Source organism: Trichosurus vulpecula, chromosome 4 (assembly GCF_011100635.1).
Source record: "Trichosurus vulpecula isolate mTriVul1 chromosome 4, mTriVul1.pri, whole genome shotgun sequence".
Taxonomy (NCBI): domain Eukaryota; kingdom Metazoa; phylum Chordata; class Mammalia; order Diprotodontia; family Phalangeridae; genus Trichosurus; species Trichosurus vulpecula.
In genome coordinates this window covers 101272207-101291931 of record NC_050576.1, presented here as the reverse complement: position 1 = coordinate 101291931, position 19725 = coordinate 101272207, and the positions used below count along the sequence as shown (strand labels likewise).

The window sequence follows — 19725 nt, the reverse complement described above, 5'->3', positions numbered from 1 at the left end:
CCATATGTTCCCTGATTCTCCACCCTTCTGGCCGAAGAGGGGGCCATCCTTCACCCTTAGCATCCCATTGGTTTGCATCATGAGAAAGTAAATAGTGGAGAGTGGAAGCAGGGGAAATTCCCAAAACTACATGGCCCTCTGCCCTACAGGACTCAGAGGGAGTTAGGCCATCTCTGGACACAGAACAATAATCCCTGAGGATCCACTCCCATACATACATACACACATGCATGCATGTATACATGCTTATGTACATACATACACGCACGCAAACATACATAGACGCATACATACATACATACGTATGTACGTACATGTGTATATCTCTTAAGGATATTCTGGGAAGTGTCTTTGATAACTATCTTGGCTCAATTCAAGAAAAGACTAGAGAGAGAGAACAGAGAGGTGCATAGGAGAACAGTTAGCAGATTGGAAACTAGCCATCTCTTCAGCTGTATGAAATACATGGATGAGTCGGTTGCCTTAGTTCAGGGATGGAGAACCAGTGACCTCAAGGCCACATGTGGCCCTCTAGGTCCTCAAATAGGATGGGGCCACACTTGAGGACCTAGAGGGTCACGTGTGGCCTTGAGGACACTGGTTCCCCCTCCTGCCTTAGTTCCACATGCTCTTGACTGGTCCTGTCAGCAAAAGGGTCAGTGACACTTATGAATCAGTCAGTCAACAAGCCTTTATTACATGCTAACTATGTGCCAGGCACTGTGCTAAGTACACTGAGTCACCCTCTGCCTCTGTGCCTTAGAATCCAGTTGTCACCATAGCGGCCCCCCTCTTTGGGCAGATGTTCCCTTCTTCTCAAACCGAAGCCCACCTAAAGGATTAGTGAAGATTTATAGAGAAAGGACATAATGGTGTTATATTACATTATATTTACATAAAAAGGATAAAATTACCAACCACTCACAAAATTATATGAAGATTTAGTATAGAATAGTTAAATAATCCAGAATTCAGAACTAGGAAATTCTTCCCAGGTTCTATTCTGGGCCCTTTCTCTTTTCACCCCCTGGGTTATCTCATCAACACCCATCAGTTTGACTATCACCTCTATGAATATCATTCCCAGATTTAAATACAGTCTAAATTAGACCTACAGATGTAAATTCAGTCTGCCCTAGTCCGCAGCCCTACATGACCACCTACCTATTGGACATCTCCATTTGGACGCCCCACCTAGAATCCAACACATACAAAACAACTCATTTTCTTCCCCTTCCCCATCATTTGCTAAACCCACCCATCCTGCAAACTTCCCTATTTCCACTGAAGCCACTAGCATCCTTTCAGGCACCTCCTGGTTTGGAACATTGCTTTTCTCTTGGACTCCTCTACTTTCCTCACCTCCATATTGGCAGTGGATGGAACACCCTGGGCCTGGAGTCAGGAAGACTTATCTTCTTGAGTTCAAATCCAGGCTCAGCCACTTACTAGCTGTGTGACCCTGGGCAAGTCACTTAACCCTGTTTGCCTCAGTTTCCTCATCTGTAAAATGAGCTGAAGAAGGAAACAGCAAACCACTCCAATATCCTTGCCAAGAAAACCCCAAATGGGATTGAAACAAATGGACAACATGTTCTATGAGTCGCCAAGTCTTGTCAATTCTATCCCCACAACATTTCTCACGTCCGTTCCCTTTTCTCCACTCGCATGACCACCTCCATAGTTCAGGCCCTCATCACCTCTTACCTGCTCTATTGTAACAAGCTCCCACCTTTCTGTCTCTCTCCTCTCCAATCCATCTTCCACAGAGTACTGAGATAATGCTCCTAATGCACACATCTAACCATGACCTCGCCCTCTTTAGGGAGCTTCGCTGGTTTCCCAATGCCTTCAGGATAAAATTCAAACCACAACTTGGCATTTTAAGACTTCCCAACTTGACTTCAGTGTACCTTTCCAAGGTTATTTGACTTTATTTCCCATCACTCACTCTGGGTTGCAGCCAACCTGGCTGACTTCCTGATTCCTATCATTCCCTCCCCTTGCCTCTGCACGGTCTGTCCCCAGTGCTTGGAACGACCTCCTTCCTCACCTTTGCCCCCTAGAATCCCTCACTTCCTTAAGGTTTAAGGCATGTGCCCCCTCCCGTGAGAAACCTCTCCTGATTCCCCTGGTTATTAGTACTCCCTCCCTTATTAAAGAATTACATCTATATTATATGTAATACACAATATATCTTATGTAGATGTGTGTATACACTTAGATATACATACTATATATATATATATATATATATATATATATATATATATATATATATAATCTACACATTCACACACACATATTTGTGTACATATACACAGTAAGACTTTTGGGCCACTCTGTATTTTATACATATATATATATATATGTATATATATATATAATCTATTGTATTCTATCATTATATACTATATTAATATAATATATTCTATAATATAATAATATTAACAAATTATACACTATATTATATACTGCATAATAATATATGATTATACAGTATAATAGATATATATATATAACATATGTAATACAGGGTGGCCCAAAAGTCTTCTGTATGTATGTGTGTATACATGCTTATCAGTCTACATGAAAGGTTTTTAACCTGGGGCCTGTGAACTTGTTCTCTTAATATTCTGATAACCACATTTCAATACAGTTGGGTTCCCTTCGTAATATTATGTGTCTTATTTTATGCATTTAAAAGTATCATTCTGAGAAGGGATCCATAGATCTCAGCAGACTCCCAAAGGGGTCCGTGACACACACAGAAATCATTTAGCCTCCTCGTCCCGCACAGTCCCACAAACCCCGTGAGATGTCAGTAAGTCTCTGTGTGTGCCGCGGTCCTTCCCTAGAAGCTCGTCAACACGCAGTCTTGTCCCCCTATTCCCTACCCCCAAGCACCCGCGGCTGCTTATTCCACATAATAGCCATCACTGTTTCTCCCTAAAGTTAATCATCCTAAGGAAAGGAATTTGTTTAAGAAAAGAGGTATATTACAGAAAAAATGTTGCAAGGGGCAAACATCAGGGGAGTAAGAGATGAACAAGGAGGTAGATGTTGGAGAACCTTGAAATGTGGGCGTGTTCTGGACCTAGGAACCAGACAGCTGAGGCCACGAGAGAACAAAACCGAGGTTAGCTTTGGGCCCCGATAACCAGGGTCGGGGACAGTGATCCAAGAAGTGGGCTTCAGACCCACTAGAAGGGCAACAATATCAGAGAAATATCCTGTCCTCCCAAGTGCGGCTGGCTGGCTCTAGAGTTTCTAGAGAAGGCCTGGAAGCCATTTGGTCTCAAGGGATTAACTTGGTATGAATGGTGTCAGAAGCCATTCCTGCCTCCCACCTGCCACCAGGTAACTTTGAACAAGCCAATGAGGAGCTAAGAGCCATCATTAAGAAGATCTGGAAGAGAACTAGTATGAAGCTCCTTGACCAAGTCATCCCCCCCATTGGAGGTAAGTATGGCTTAGGGAGCCAAAGGCCAGCAGTTTTTTTTTAACTTTTATTCTTAACAAATGTCCGATAAAATGCATATTTCCATATGTATGTGTATATGTTGCTTGCTTTGCTTCTTATATAATAAATTCAACCTCTAGTTTTCACAGCCAGCCTGCTCCTCTGTGCATTTTCCTGACTTTCCTTCCATTCCTCTCTCTAAATTTTTTTAAAAGATGCCTCAATTACTCTTTTCTGCCTTTTTTTTTTTTTTTGCTATACTATCTCTATTTTAAGGGAATGGTGGCTCAAGAGATATTCCCTTTAAGGGAACAATGGGTAATTCAGGAGTAGTAAAATACAGAAAAGATACTTCTTTCATTCCTCCATTAAAAGTCCTTGAAACAAATATGTATAGTTTCCCCCAGAAAGTTCACACATTGACTAAGTCCAAAAATGTATGTTTCATTCTGCACCTTGATTCCATCACCTCTCTATCAAGAAATAGGGAGGATATTTCATCAGTGGCCCTTTAGACTCATAGCTGAGAACAAGGTTATTAAAGGAGAGGAAGGAATGAGATTTCCAAGAGAGCCAGTCCTTTGTCATAGAGGAATGCCTTGCTATCAGATGTTTGGAATGCCTTTGCATTCATGGAAGTCTATCAGAGCTGACCACGAGCCTCAGGATAGAGTATCCCAATTGGCCCAAATAACCAAGGGAAATGAAGTTTTATCATGTCTAATCCTGCTTCTTTCTTGACCTCTTCTACTCCACATTGGGCCCAGGAAGCCCACTGTAGTAGGGGCTCATGGTTCTGTTGGTTAACCCTCTAGATGATGAAGTGACAGTAGGAAAATTCTATGCCACCTTCCTCATCCAAGAGCATTTCCGGAAGTTTATGAAGCGCCAGGAGGAGTACTATGGATATCGACCCAAAAAAGACACTGTGCAGATTCAAGTGAGTAGCACAATGGACCCAGAGATGTCCACACATGCACACCTCCACCAGGAGGCATCATCTCCCCACTAAAATGTAGAGTGGAGATGCCACCTTTCCCATATGGTAGATTCATAATGTTAAAGCTGGAGTAACCCTAGAGGTCATCCATTCTAATTCCCGCATTTTATTGATGAGGAGCATCACCTGTATGCCTAAGGTCATACAGGTAAATGTTCTTGCACTATCAATGATAAAGGGACGAAACCAGGAGAGGTGCATATGTCATTTCTGAATGGTTAAAGGTTAAAAGAAATGTCATCACCCAGGAGATGGGCCCGATATTCCCCATCTTAAAACAGGGTAAAAGGCAATAAGTATAAACTGCAGCTTGATAGAGTCACATTAGACCATAACTAATTTAGCAAAAGTCAAGTCTAGGCAACCCAAGAGGGATGTGGTATATCCCCTGGGGTGATTAGCTTGAGGACCTTCCTAGATAAGATGAACTAGATGACCTCCATGAGAGCTCCAGGATTGCCTGCTCAGGGACCTTGATGAGCTAAAAGGAAAGTGAGTGACATAATAGCAAAATGAAAAAGGGACAATGGTGGAACTTTAGGGAGACTCTGGCTCCCAATGCTGGAAACCCTGGTCAGAGAAGGGGAGCACCATTGGGGCTAGGAGCCCTCATCTCTTCTCCTTAGGTGCACTGATCATTGCATTTCTTTTCCTGCATAAGGCCGGGCTTCGGAGCATTGAAGAAGAAGCAGCTCCTGAGATCCACCGAGCCATCTCTGGAGATCTGACAGCTGAGGAAGAGCTGGAGAGGGCCATGGTGGAGGCGGCCATGGAGGAGGGGATCTACCGGGTGAGTGAGAGCTGGACAACCTGAATGGCTGGGGAGTGAAGGAACAGCATAGCCCCATGGAAACAAAGAGAGGGACAGTGTCAGATCCAGACACATCAGATAGATCCTGCCCCAAGATAAGCAGCAGCCTGGGAGCAAACTGTCCTCTCCCTCATCTGACCATCCTCCCCTTTTGTGGCTACTAGGCTCCCAGTCTTTGCTTCTAACCAAGCAACTCTATTTCTAATCCCACACACAACTCATCCTGTGCCCCGCCTCTGAGCCTCTCCTTCTTTTCTGTCCAGTCGTGTCCCTCTTCCCATCCAAATTCTGACCAGCCCCACCTGCCTCCATTCGGTCCAGCATCAACTCCAGCCCTGTCCATCTGTTGTCTTCATGTCTCCTCATTTTGTGATCATTAACAATCATCAATTATTAATGTAATAATTCCCTCTTCAGGCTAGAAACTTTCTGAGGGCAGAGACTATGTCTCCTCTTTCCCCTGTATCATCTCCAGCTCTCAGAATGGCAGTCTACCCTGTCATCCCAGGGGAAGAGACAGCTCTTTAAGGGGTCTTAAGGGGTAGTGGTGGTAGTGGTGCTGGTAAACCTCAGGAATACCTCACCACCCAGGTCATCCTCCTGTGAATCTATTAGCGGGCAGAAGATGGCCATTTACTTCCCAAGGGGCCTCTGCCTACATTACCTTCCCCCTTCTAGCTTTGTCTGACTTAGAGTCACTCCCAGCCTGTGTTTTCTGGACATTGTTCTCAGTCTTATTGTTCTTTTCCCTTGGTTCCAGAGGACAGGAGGCCTCTTTGGCCAGGTGGACACCTTCCTGGAGAGGACCGACTCATTGCCCCCCCATGTTGCCAGCCAGAGGCCCCTGCAGTTCACAGAGATGGAGATGGAGGATATGGACTCCCCTGTCTTCCTAGATGACTTCCCCTCAGAACCACATGCCAATCCCCTGGCCAGGACTCATGCCAACAGAAATGCCAGCAATGCCAATACCAACAATACCAACAGCTGTGTGTTCTCCAGGTGGTGACTGGAAACTGTCAGCCCTAGGTTTGGGGATGGCAGTCTGGGGGAGGGGAGGAAAGCAAGAACAAGCATCATCCTGGCTTGGTGGGGAGGGGGGAGGAAAGGAGCATTCACTTCATTTTTCCCATGAAGGAGGAAAGCAAAGTGGCTCAGTGGAAAAGGAAATTTTATTTGGAGTCAGAAGACCTGGGTTCATATTCTGACTCTATCATTTACTACCTTGGAAAAGTCACCTAACCACTTTAGGCCTCAGCATACTCATGTGTAAAATGAAGACGTTAGGCTCAATGCCTTCTCATATCTCTTCCAATTCACCGAGACACAGGGTAGCTAACGCGGCCTGCAGAGACCCTTTACACCAGGAGGGGGCAGCCCCATTTCAGAAGTCACCCTGTCATTTCAGCCTGAATGATGTGCTCATCCCACAGACTCGCAGACAGATGGTGGTATCTCCAGGGAGCAGTGAAATGAATTGATGAGTTTATCGAGCAATTTATTGAAAATATTATTAGTTAAAAAGTAGAATCCTGCAATAATCCAGGCTCAAGGGACAGGAGAGAAAGAAGGTTTGCATCTAGGTCACTAAATAATTCAGAAATCTACAAGAAAGGAAACAAGCATTTATTTAGTGCCTACTGTGTACCAGGCACTGTGCTAAGTGCCTTATAAATATTATATCATGGAAGGTACGTTATGTTATTATCCCTATTTTGTAGTTGAAAAAAACTGAGGCAAACAGGGTTAAGTGACTTGTCCAGGATCACACAGCTAGTAAGTATCTAAGGCCAGATTTGAACTCGGGTCTTCCTGATTCCAAGCCTGGTAGTCTATCCATTGTGCTGCCTAGCTGTCTCTGTGAGATTTGGGATATAAGATAGTACAGTGGAAGCATACTAGATTTTGAGACAAAGGGCCTGAGTTCAAATCCCAACTTTGTCACTTGTATGACCTTGGGCAAGCCACTTAACCTCTCTTTGCCTCAACTTCTTCAAATACAAAAATGGTTTAGACTAGATCAGAGGTATCAAAAAACTGCCCAAAGCATGCTCCAGCAGTTCCTAGTACAGCTTAAACCAGATTAAAATGCAATTGGTAAATACTTAACAAAATAAATAAAAATACAATAAAATGTAGATAATATTAACATGTGGTTTTCTAAGTCAACAAACCCAGGATTGCTATAGTAGGGTTAAATAGAGAGAATTTGGGTATGAGTTCAGTGTACCAGCCACTTCCCATATGCGGGAATCTCTCTCCTAGTTCCATGGAGACCAATTCAATTTAAAAGTATTTACTGAAGAAGAGGGGAGAGAATTTGGAACTCAAAGTTTTAAAAAGCAGATGTTCAAAAAAAAAAGTTTTTACATGCAACTAGGAAGTAAGCTATACAGGCAATGGAGCATAGAAATCTATCTTGCCCTACTAGAAAGTAATGGCAAAAGGGGATGGGGGGGAGTGGGGTGACAGAAAAGAGGCCTGACTGGGGAACAGGCCAATGAGAATATATGCCATCTTGGAGTGGGGGGAGGGTAGAAATGGGGAGAAAATTTGTAATTCAAACTCTTGTGAAAATCAATGCTGAAAACTAAAAATATTAAATAAATAAATAATCCCAAAGAAAGGTATTTACTGAAGGGGCAGCTAGGTGGCGCAGTGAGTAGAGCACCAGCCCTGGAGTCAGGAGGACCTGAGTTCAAATTCAGCCTCAGACACTTGACACACTTACTAGCTGTGTGACCTTGGGCAAGTCACTTAACCCCAATTGCCCTGCCTTCCCCCCCGAAAAAAAAGTATTTGCTGAGTACCTATTACATACTTGGTAGAAGGAAAAATGGCATTTCAGGAGGGGGGAAGTAAGGGGGATCAAAGAAGGAGACAGGGGTGAGCACGGAGGTAGTAGGTGACAGGGAGAAAGCTGACCAGTCTACAGGAGAGGGTAGATGCTATTGGGCGCTGAGACAGGTGGCCCTTTGGCCACAGTGTAGGCATCATGGTCTCACACGGCAGCCAGATCCATGGGACAGGTTAAGAGCCATCAGAAAAGTTGATGGTGGGAAGAATGGAGTCTTGATGGTGGGGATGGTCACAATGAAGAGTCAGGAGACTGATGGTCTATTTCCTGCTTCTGTTTCAGTATCCATCATGAGAATGAGCTTCCAGAATCACCTTCCCCAAAGAGGGATGTCCTTCTCTACCCTCACTCTGCCCCAGGTCGGTCCCCTTTTCTTTGGCCCAATGGGAAGCCCAACCTTGTCTGGGATCAACCCCCTTCCCAGCTTCCCCTTTGTGCTCCCTTAAGTGGGCACTGTCCTCTGAGGAAATACATCAGTGCCCACTCCAAGCTTGCCCCTTCTTGCCTGGGTGGGGTAGGATCTCAGATTTCATGTGGTAGGCAAGATGAGGGGGTTGCCTTGGAGCTTGTTGCCATGGGAACTGTGTGGGGATGGTAGGTATATCCTCAGCCAGTCCATGTGGGCAGTCGGAGGCTGCCCACCAAATAGTGTGAAATGAGGGAAGTTTTATAAAGAAACACTTGTGAAAAATATTTATTTCTCCTATCTTCCCTTAAGAAAAAAAACCCACCAGCATTAGAGAAAATGCATGTGGTTAAGCTGTCTCCAGAAAGCTCTGATTAAAAATTCAACTCCTTAACCCAATCATGCAGGTCCTTAGCTGGAATTAGTTTATAAGATTAGCTAGCTCTCACCTAGCAAGGTTCAGGGGAGGGCGAATGAGGGAGTGAGCCAAATGCATGTGCTGGGAGGGCATCATGGGGCTGGTCTGAATGAGAGAGCACAACATGGGGCTGGAGGAAGGCATGAAGACTCCATGGGTAGAGGCAACCCAAGGGAATGCTGAGGCAGGAGAGTGGAAGGGTAAGGCCTTCTCTCAAGAAGGGATATACTGGAGAACAGGCTGCCTTGAACTGGCCCACATCCCTGATGTCTCCTAAGGAAGCTAAACTTGCAAAGGTGGAGAGACCAGGGAAACTGGAGGTGCCTGATCTTGATGCTAATAAGGCCTGAGCGCATCCTCTCGTGGCTTGGCTTCCTGTAGATCTGGCAGAGGTTGCCAGTGTGCCAGGGGCCCTACCCGGCCCCAGTGGGGCTGTTAACTTGGCTTCATATCAGTGGTCAAGCCAAACCCCCTTCTCCCCAGCAGAACATCAAGGTGCTGTTTATCCAGAGAAACAGAAGGTCAGAATGACCAGGAGGCAGGCAGCAAACCTGGTGGCATCCTCAGAGGCACAAGCTCCCTCCTCCTCTGACCAGGTAATAAAGGGAAAAGTCATATATAGACACATGGTCTCCTTCCTGAAACTGGGCCATGGAACAATATATGTGTTGGCTGAGAGGAATGGGGACGGAGGGGAAAGAAAGGGAGACACTGGCATAGCAGACATTAGCCCTCAATCAGGAATGGGCCAGAAATCCTGAGTCTTTCCTGTGGTGAGTGACTAAGATTCCCTCAGTGAGCTGTTCCCCAAAGAAGTCTAGTGCCCCTCCTGAGACCTAGACCTCTGTCCATTTGGAATCAGTCTCACAGGAAGGAGAATAGCATTTCTAGGGAGAGGGAGAGCTCCATGCCAGAGTCCCAGTGTGCTGCAACCACAGGTGGCAGGAAGGGGATGGACCCAGAAGCTCCTGCACCTTCTACGCCAGCTACTGCCCGGCTGATCCGGAAGGTGAGTCTGGGGCTGGTGACGTGTCCAGAATTAAGGGCATGAGGAGGGAAGAGGGATTTCAGCTTGGGGAGGGGTACATGGCATGAGGAGAGAAGACAGTATGACCTACCTAATGGCTAGAGGGCTGGCCTCAGAATCGGAAAGACCTGGGTTCAGATCCAGCCTCTGACACTAGCTGAGTGGCCCAAGACCACTCGTGGGCTCCTAGACAATTCTCCAGAACCATAAATTGCAGAACAGATGCAGATCTTCATTGGCAGAGGAAGTTCCCTACACTATTTAAACAGCACATCTCAACCTCTGTGCTGTCATGGTACAGTGGATGCACTAGCTCTCAAATCAGAGGATGTGGGTTCAAATCAAGCCTAAAAGTTTGCAAAGTATTTTACAAATATTATCTCATTTGATCTCCACAACAACCCTGGGAGGTAGATAATACCATTATCCCCATTTCACAGGTGAGGAAACAGGCAGACCCAAGTTAAATGACTTGCCCAGAGTCTGAAGCTGGATTTTAACTCACATCTTTGTCGTTTCAAGTCCTGGGTTCTGTTCATTGTGCTGCTTAGCTACCTGCATGGTTTTAAGCAAGTCACTTAACCTCTGTGGTCCTCAGTTTCCTTGTTTGTAAAATGAGGGGATTGGACTAATTGACCTCTAGGGTCCCTCCTAGTTTTTTATTTATTATCTCCTCCTTACACCCCCCAATCTGTCTGCCTCAATTTCCTCACCTATAAATGGGCATTATAATGTGAGTACCCACCTCCCATGGTTTTTATGAGGAACAAATGAGATAATATTTGTAATATGCTTTACAAACCTTAAAGTGTGGTGGTGGTTGTTTATTATTATTATATATTATTATATCTCAGAGGATTGATTTGAACCTAAATGCTCTAACTTGAGAACTAATGCCCTATCCACTGAGCCATGAAAGACTACGAGTTTAGACCCACCATTCAAATGAAATGGGACAGATCCTTAAGGGCTGGGACAGGCGAACCAGGGTAGCCCCAGGGTCACATGGATAAGGAGAGCCTATTCTGACTCCACCAAGGGACAAGAAGTTATCCATGCCCTTGCTTTCTCTCATCCCTGGACAGGCTCTGGTTCAGGGTGGCCTGGGCACCCTGGCTGGCGACACTGGCTTCGTGGTGGCGACCGGACAGGCATTAGCTGATGCCTGCCAGATGGAACCAGAGGAAGTGGAGGAGGCGGCACACAAGCTACTGAAAGAAGACAGGAACAATACCTCTTCATCCCTGGAGCCTCAAGCCATAGGGCCAAGCCCTGGCAGCTACTATGGGCCTTGGGGCTCCCAAGAGGCCCTCATCTCCACCCCGCTGTGAATCTCCTCACTGAATTAGCCCCTTAAAATGGCCATAACAGAATGGCCCTGGTGGGGCAGAGGGTTAAGCCTGGGAACAGAGCATCTTCCCACCAGGAAAGCTATCCAATTAGCTGAGTGACAGGTGGTCATGAAACATTGTGAAAAATCAGAAGGATGCAGCTCCTGACTGGCTCCCTTCCCCCTCAGGAGTCTGATTGAAGGGAGCCTCCCCAGATCATTCACAGAGGCCAAGACAGACTCGTGTCTGTGTGTGACTGGCACAAGGTCATTACTACTGGCAGGGCATTAAAAACCCCCAAGTGTGACACCAACACTCAGCATCTGCTGTCTCCTTTCTTGGACCCAAGCCTTTTCACTCCTTGACCTGGAACAACCCTGAGATTCCCACCTCCCCCTAGGACCCAGAAGTCCATTGGTTTGACATCAGGAGAATCTGTCACCATGTGGAGGCAAAGTACTCTGATTCTAACAGAAATCCAAGGCAATATCACCATATTATGGTCCTTCAGCTTGTTTCAATACCTAAAAATTTTTCCTATTCTAAGGTCCCTGAAATAAAATTGTAGAAATGGGACCAGTGCAGGAAAGAGAAATCTGAACCAGGAGAAGTACAGGAGGGGGGGGGGGGCACAGACAAATCTTCCCTGATTATAGAAACAGGAATGGAGATGAGGGAGAGGCAGACTGTAGGGTGGGATTAGGCCCAGCTCCCCAGCAGGACTGTCTGACACAGCAAGCTTAAAGGGGCTTCCAGGGAGCTTCCGTCTGTCACCTGAGTAGCCCAACTAAGCACAATGTCTGCCTCAGATACCCTGGCATCTGTGGGTCAGCCCCTCTGCCAAGTGCAAGAGTCCTGACTCCTGGGGTCTGAAATCCATTTAAGGGTTTAGCCAGAGAAAGACAGAGGTGTGTGGTGTGTGGTGTGTGTGTGTGTGTGTGTGTGTGTGTGTGTGTGTGTGCTCTCACGTGTACACGGGCTGAGGGTTGGGGGCATCAACATTCTCCCCTGAGCCAAGCCTGAATTTCTGGCGGCTGGTAGAGCTGATCAAGGAGCTGGCCTGGCAATATGCCTGTGAGCCTTGTGTGCAAAGTGCCTGAGCTGTTGGGTCCAATTCAATGGTGTCCTTGCAGAATGATTTACATATTATCCTCCAAGTAATGGGGGTCCCTAAATTTGCCCAGAAAGAGGAATGTCACAAGCAGGGACAGAGAAACAGCTGGGTCCCCCCATCCCGTTTCCCCTGCCTTCAATATTAACAACAAGAATGCTGTGCCCATGTGAGATTTCTGTCTCCTGATCTGCCTCACTGATTCACCAATGCTCCTTTTATTATACTTGTGTGTGTACCCGCGGGTTGATGCTACTTACTATCTCTGTGACCTTAGACACATCCAGTGCTCTCTGGGCCTCATTTTTCTCACATATAAAATGAATGGATTGGAAAAGAAAAGCAGCTCTAAATCTTATAATCCTAAATCCTGGCTCTACTACTAACTAGCCATGTGACCTTAAGTAAGTCACTTAACTACTGATAGCCTCAATTTTCTCATGGCCTAAAGAGGATGAAGCCTCAGAGTTCCAAAGTCTTGGGTTGAAATCCTATCTCTGACATACTCGCTGAGTGACCTCTGGTAAGTCAATTAACTTCAGCAGTACTAAATGCAGAACAGTTGGGTGGTTGTCTTATTGTCCTATTCTGATGAGATAACAGTTCAGCTATAAGCTTCCCTGCTCAAAAAAATTGAAAAAAAAAAAAAGGCATTGCACACATTATCTCATTTGCACCTAGCAACAAACTTGTAAATCCAGAAGCATTTACTACATGGTTACTATGTGCCAGACGCCATGCTAGTAGATGCTGGGGATAAAAAGAAAAAAAATGAAACAGCCTCTGCCCTCAAGGAACTTACAGTCTACCAGAGGAGCTACCTTGTACATAATCCATTGATTATCCTACTCACTTAATCTTTGTTAATTGGTAGTCTTCTTGATTGAGTCAATCAGAACCTAGTGTGAATAGGGCTTGTACACCTTCCTGACAAAGTCATTACTGTGTGAGAGACGTGGTTACTCTCTAAGGAATTTGCATAAAATGGAGGAGTTATCTCTGATGCAGATAAAAATTTTGAGGGGAAGGAGAGGTCATAAGTCAACAACCAGTAGCCTCAGGATAACCAGCAAAAGGAGAAAAAGGACTGAGTTTTGGCAAAGAAAAGAGATATCAACTAGGGCCATCTCTATAAGCTGCCACCAGTACACCCACCTAGAGAAAAGATTAGCTCTTTCCCTCCAGATATCTATCTATCCACAGACACTAATATAATCTGCTATTTTATTACCCATAATTTCAATTAATCTGAATTTTGCTTCAACTACCATGAGGCAAAGAGTTAAATAGAGATAGATATAAATGTAAATTTAAGCAGGGAATACAACCTCTGCTAAATGTTATTAATTTTCCTGACTGGGGGCTCATAGGGGCTGTGATTTAACTCATAAATTTTCATCTAAAATAATCTCCTTAAAGCCAAAGAAGAAGGTGAGCCTGTGGACCTTAGGGACCCATTCTATTACTCCCTGGACTTAAAGTGAAATAATTATTTTAGCAGGGGGAGGAGGGGATTACAGAAATATAGAGAATGGATATGTTCAGAATAAATATAAGGTAGTTAGGGAGAAAGGGCATGAGCAACTAGGTAGATCAAGAAAGAACCCATCTAGAAGGTGGTGCTTGAACTGTATCTTAAAGGGAGTGAAAGGTTCTCTGAGACCAAGATGAAAAGGGAGTCCATCCTAGTGAGGGGGGGAGGATAGCCCCTGCAAAGGCACTGGGAAGGGAGGGTATCATGTGTGAGCAAGGTCAATTGGCTAGACCATGGAGTTGGGGAAGGTGGGTAATATATAATAGTTCTGAACAGATAGATTGGGGCCAGTGATTTAAAAGCCAAATGGAGGCATTTATATACATACATATGCACATATGTGTGTATACACATATATTTTTTATCCTAGAGGCAATTAGAAGCCACTAGAATTTATTGATCTGGTGTTATCTCTTTTTTTTACCAATGAGAAAACTGAAGCTTAGAGATTTGTCTATGATCTCTCTTCTTGTGTCAGATGATAGATTTGAATCCAGGGCTCTATGATGCCAACTCCAGTATTCAGTCACCTGTGGTCATGCTCATGCTTCCTCCCTACAAATATATATTAAGCATTTATTATCTCCAAGGCCTTGTGCTAGGTCCTTTGGGAGATACAAGGAATTATAGGACATCGACTCAAGCGTGTTGCTGTTCAGTCATTTCTAACTCTTCATAAGCCATTTGGGGTTTTCCTGGCAAAGATACTGAAGTTGTTTGCCATTTCTTTCTCCAGCTCATTTTACATATGAGGAAAATGAGATGAACAGGATTAAGTGATTTGCTCAGGGTCACACAGCTAGGAAGTGTCTGAGGCCATATTTGAACTCATGATCGCATTTGAACTTCCTGACTTCAGACCCAGTACTCTATCTGCTGCACCACCTAGCTGCCCTGACTTGTATAGGGTAATATGAAAAACAACACCCACTCTCTGCTCTCAGGGCACTTAAGATCAAGTTAGGGAGGCTAGACATAAAGAAAAATGAACTCAACTTTAAAAATCAAGTTATGGAGCAGGATGGTAACGCAGATTAACCCTGTGCTTGCTTACATAAATAGGATTTAAGGGAAGGGAGAGATCAGTGGGAGAGTTCGGGCCCGCATAAGGTAAGGGGCATACCCGGTGTCATTGATCAAACCAGTCAAAGGAGATAGATAGAAAACACTACCGTATCGAGAATCCAGGAGGCAAAAGAACAAACTAGGTGACAAGGTGAAATATAAGCACACATTGTCTCCCTTGTTTTAATGTAAGATTCTTCAGGACAGGGAGTGCTGGACCTCTCTGATTCTTTAAAATGAGGAGGTTGGTCTTGATGTCTTCCAGTGGCCTGTCTATCTCTAAATCCTATGGACATTGAGAGACTGGAGTCTTCCCAGAGGAGGGTAACCAGGATGGTCATCATTTCTAAAACAAGGATAGGTTGAAGGAATTGTGGTCATTTAGCCTGGCAATGAAAAGACCAGAGGGCTAGGGTGCTCTCTTAAAGGGCTTGAAGGGTTATAGTGTGTAAGAGAGATCAGAGTTTTTGTTCTACTTGTCCCAAAAGGGGTGGATGCAAGTTACAGAGGCAGGGATTTCCATTCAATTTAAGGAAGTTTCTTAACAATTAGAGCTTCCCTCAAGGAGCAGTTGTGAATTCCCATTACTTGAGCAACGTTATTAACTGAGATTTCTGCTCAGGTGTGGGTTAGAGCAGGTGCGAATGGTTCCAATTGCTAGAATTTCCACGATGTTTCCAGGTAGGCAAAGTGCCTCACGTTCTCACTTTCATTGGACCTTCGCAACAGCCCAGTGAGGCAGGTGTCCTTACCGTCTCCATTTCACAGGCTGAGGATGAGAGTGGTGAAGTCCTTCCCAGGGTCATACAGCTTCAAACTCGGGACTTTCTGTCTCCAGATCAGACATTATATTGTTGACTTCTAAGATCCCTTCTAATTCTGAAATCTTACAATTCTGTCCCCTGATTTCTTACAATTCCACCCGAGTCCCAGATTCAATATCTTCCTGACTGTTCAAGTCTTTTCCATTCATGTCCACCTTTCTTCCATCCCTAACAAAATGAACCAATTAGGTGGGATTTAAGCATTGCCTTACCTTTAAAAATTCTTTTAAGAGAGGCAGCCTGAAATAGCGGATAGAGAGCTAGCCTTAGAGTTAAGAAGACCTGGGTTCAAATCCCACCTTGGACCCCAGGACTATCACTTGAAGAGCAGTTGCTAAGCTATGTTGGTGGAAGGAGTTTCCCTACCAAGAGGTCCCTGTGCCTGGTGCTACAGTAGATAGGAAGCTGAGCCTGGAGTGAGGAAGACCTGAGTTCCAACCCGGCCTTGGACACCCCCTAGCTGTGTGACCCTGGGCAAATCACTTAACCTCTGTTTGCCTCAGTTTCTTCATCTGTAAAATGGGGGTAATAATAGCCCCTGCCTCCCAGCATTGTTGTAAGGATCAAATGAGATAACGATTGTTAAGTGCTTAGCACAGTGCCTGGCCCATAGTAAGCACCATAGAAGCTTTAGCCATCATCGTCACTATCATTATTATGCCAACAAAATCACAGGTCCAGGGCAAGAGATAACTCCTGATCAATCCAGTCCACCTGAATTTCAGATAGGCAGCAGGCGGGTGGTTAATCTCTTGCAGTTTTCTCCTTCCTGACTCACCCCGCCCCACCCCACAACCATCTTCAGTCCTTTGCCCTGGGTCCTCTTGATTTTAAAAGTGTTAAATGCTCATTAGTCTCCTTTGCTAGGCAGGGTCTGGCTGGAATGAATCTCTATTAAAACACTGAGAAATGATGCATCCCCTGAGACTGAAAATCAATAGCTCCCAGTCTGGGGGCTGGATTGGGGCTGGGCTGGGTGTTTATTTGTTAACTTAATCAAAGGGAAGTGGCTTGTGTTGGGCAACATCTGGACTCCAGCAGCCTGGGAGTGAGAGGGTCCCTAGGGGCTATGGGGGAAGGGGCTGGGAGCTCGAAGGAAGACAATCTGTTGGTTTTTTTGTGGGGCTGAGGGGCATTCAGCCAGAGAGAAGCTTCCGATTCCTTCTGTTCTTTTTCCTTCTTTTCTCTTTCCTTTCTCTACCCTTTCTTTCTGCCTTTTTATTCATTTTTAAAATATTTGTTAAACGTTTAGTATGAGCGGTGTAAGTCTTTTCCCTTCTACTTCATAACATCTCTTGAATACATCTCCTCTCCACTAACATCTTGGTGAGGTCCTCTGTATCCCACAACTGACCACGGCAATAGCTTTCCTGTTGGTCTGCCATCCTCGGCTTCAGTTGCCAAAGTGAATTCTCCAAGGCTGAGTGGTGATGATCACTCACACACACACACACACACAGTCCGCAATCAATACACTCCCTATTACCTCCAGGATCAATGATAAAATCTTCTATTTTCTTTATAAAACCCTTCACAACCTGCCCTCTTCCTACCTTTCCAATCTTACACTTTTTTTTCACCATGAAGAGCCATTGGCCTCCTTGTTGTTCCTCACACAAGAAGCTCATCTCCCAAACCCCCTGCCTTTTCACTGGTTGTCCTCCTGCCTGGAAGGCGCTCCCTCTTCACCTCCATCTCCTGGCTTCTTTAGAGACTCAGCTGAAATTGTCTCCTTCCTGATTCCCACCCCCCAATTCTCTCCCCGCCCCCCCACACACACACACACTGCTAGTATCTGAGCTTACCTTCCACTGACACTGGATGTGTCTGGTACAGACAATTTTTTACATGTTGTTTCTCCCGGTAGAAAGAATATGAGCTCCTTGAGGGCAGGGGCATTGTTTTCGCCCTCCTTTGTATCCTCAATACTTAGTACAGAGCCTGGCTCCTAAATGCTTGTTTGTATAATTGACTGACTGACTGTTGTCCACTGTGCCAGGTATTGAAAAAGACACAGTTAAGACATGGCCCTACCTCAGGATGACATGTGCATCCATAAATATAAAATTAGAATACAAGTTTATTAGAAGAATATAGACTGCCAGGAAATCAGGTGAGGGAAAGCCCACTTTCAGCTCTAGAAATCAAGGAAAACTGTTGAGAATGAATGTGAGTAAATGGAAAGATGCCAAACTTTGGAGTCAAAAGATCTGAGCTCAACCCCAAGTTGTGTGAGCATGAACTCGACCTTGACAATTTAAACTTCTCTGATGATTAGTTCCCTCATTTGTCAAATGATAATGATTCTCCCTCACTGGGCTGTGGGGAAAAGTGTTTTGTGAAGCCGAAGGGGACTCTGATTTCTCTCCAATCTTCCGTTTCATCTCTTCCTCTGACAAGCCTCTGCATCTCTCTCTCCTCTCTCCTCTGTCCTCTCTCCCCTCTCCTCTCCTCTCCTCTCCTCTCCTCTCCTCTCCTCTCCTCTCCTCTCCTCTCTTCTTTCTTTCTCTCTCTCTCTGCTCTCTCTCTTTCACCATCTTTTTTCTTTCTCCTTTATGTTCTTCCTTTTATCTTTCTCTGTCTCTATTTACACCTCCTCCACTTTCTAGTTCTCCTTGTTTCATTTTCTAATAGTGAGACCTCATAGTTATATGTTTCTTTAAGATTTACAGAGCAGTTTCTAGATTAGAGATCCTCCCTCTTTCTGTCCCTGGATAGAAAGCCCCTTCAGTCGGGCAGACTCAGATTACTTCCCCTGCCCCCATCCTTAGCATGCAGCTGGGTGAGCGGTGAAACCTAGTTTCCCATGCTTTGAAGATGATAGCATTGGCTACAAGGAACAGAAGCAGATCACCTGTCCCCGAAGAGATTGTGGGAAGTGGTTTAATGTTGTTCTGATGTAAGTGGGCACTTAGATCTCTAAGCACTTAACCAAGACAAATGTCTGTCCATCCCACTCCCACCTCCATCTTGACTTAGAGGAATTACACCACAGCAGGAGTTGCTAGGCTTGTTGCTATATTAATCTCAAGAACCAATGCCCATCCCAGGTCCTGTTCCCTAAACAATTGTTAGGAGAGGGAATTGGGCAGGTTTTTCCTAACTGCTTACTGGGGGTGTTTCAGATTCCCAGGCAGATGTTCACCAATCTCTCTACCATCTGGACAGCCTAAAGGGTTAACAAGACCCCATGCACACCCTCTCACTTCCCAGGAACCATGTCAAAATCTGAGTTAAACAAAGGGGCCCTCTTTCCTGGTTTCTCAGCCTCTGGAACAGGTGGCCAAAGCTGGAGGCTGCAGAACACTGGGTCTTTCTCCCACAGCAGGCAGGCATCCCAGTGGGGGTTGGGGGGAGAGCCTGAAAGAGAGGCAGCTCCCTCCTCTCACCTCTGGCTAACCAGGGTAGGGGTCACTGCAGGGTTCTTAGTCCCTGGAGAAGAGCAGGGACAGGCAAGAGGTCAGAAAGGGGGCTAAGGACCATGTCTGTCCTCATCAGCCTCAGAGGAGATCGGGGCAGGGTGGGGAAGGGCAACAAAAATGATGCCAGGCAGTAAGTAGGCGAACTCTCAAAACTGCCACCCTTGCCAGCCTTTTTTCCCCTTCTTCTACTGTGAATAGGTTCATCCCTGAGCTACTAAGTCACCTTTACTGTTCTTCCATCCCTCCATGATTCCACAGGCATATATGTGTTGGGGACTGGCCAAAGGGAATCCAGTCCTCAGAGCATGCCCGGAGTCACTCTCTGCCTGCTGCCAGCACACATGAAAGATTTTGTGAGCCTGCTTCTGCAAGTATGCAGTGATATGTAATAAAGGGGCCCTGTTCCTGATTTGGAAAATGCTTAGACAGTCTATGACTGCTTCCTATCTTCTTACT

The 19725-nt window shown here is 45.3% G+C and overlaps 1 protein-coding gene across 1 annotated transcript in view; it reads left to right on the top strand.

The window, feature by feature from the left end:
• CACNA1S (calcium voltage-gated channel subunit alpha1 S) overlaps positions 1-11313 on the top strand; it is a 104571-nt gene extending 93258 nt beyond the window's left edge. Inside the window, exons 37-44 of the mRNA XM_036754197.1 lie at positions 3361-3462; positions 4279-4403; positions 5125-5253; positions 6035-6276; positions 8414-8490; positions 9439-9551; positions 9818-9964; positions 11068-11313. Of these exons, the coding sequence (XP_036610092.1) occupies positions 3361-3462; positions 4279-4403; positions 5125-5253; positions 6035-6276; positions 8414-8490; positions 9439-9551; positions 9818-9964; positions 11068-11313 (1181 nt within the window). The remainder of the gene's footprint in view (positions 1-3360; positions 3463-4278; positions 4404-5124; positions 5254-6034; positions 6277-8413; positions 8491-9438; positions 9552-9817; positions 9965-11067) is intronic.
• The last annotated feature ends 8412 nt before the right edge of the window (positions 11314-19725 follow it).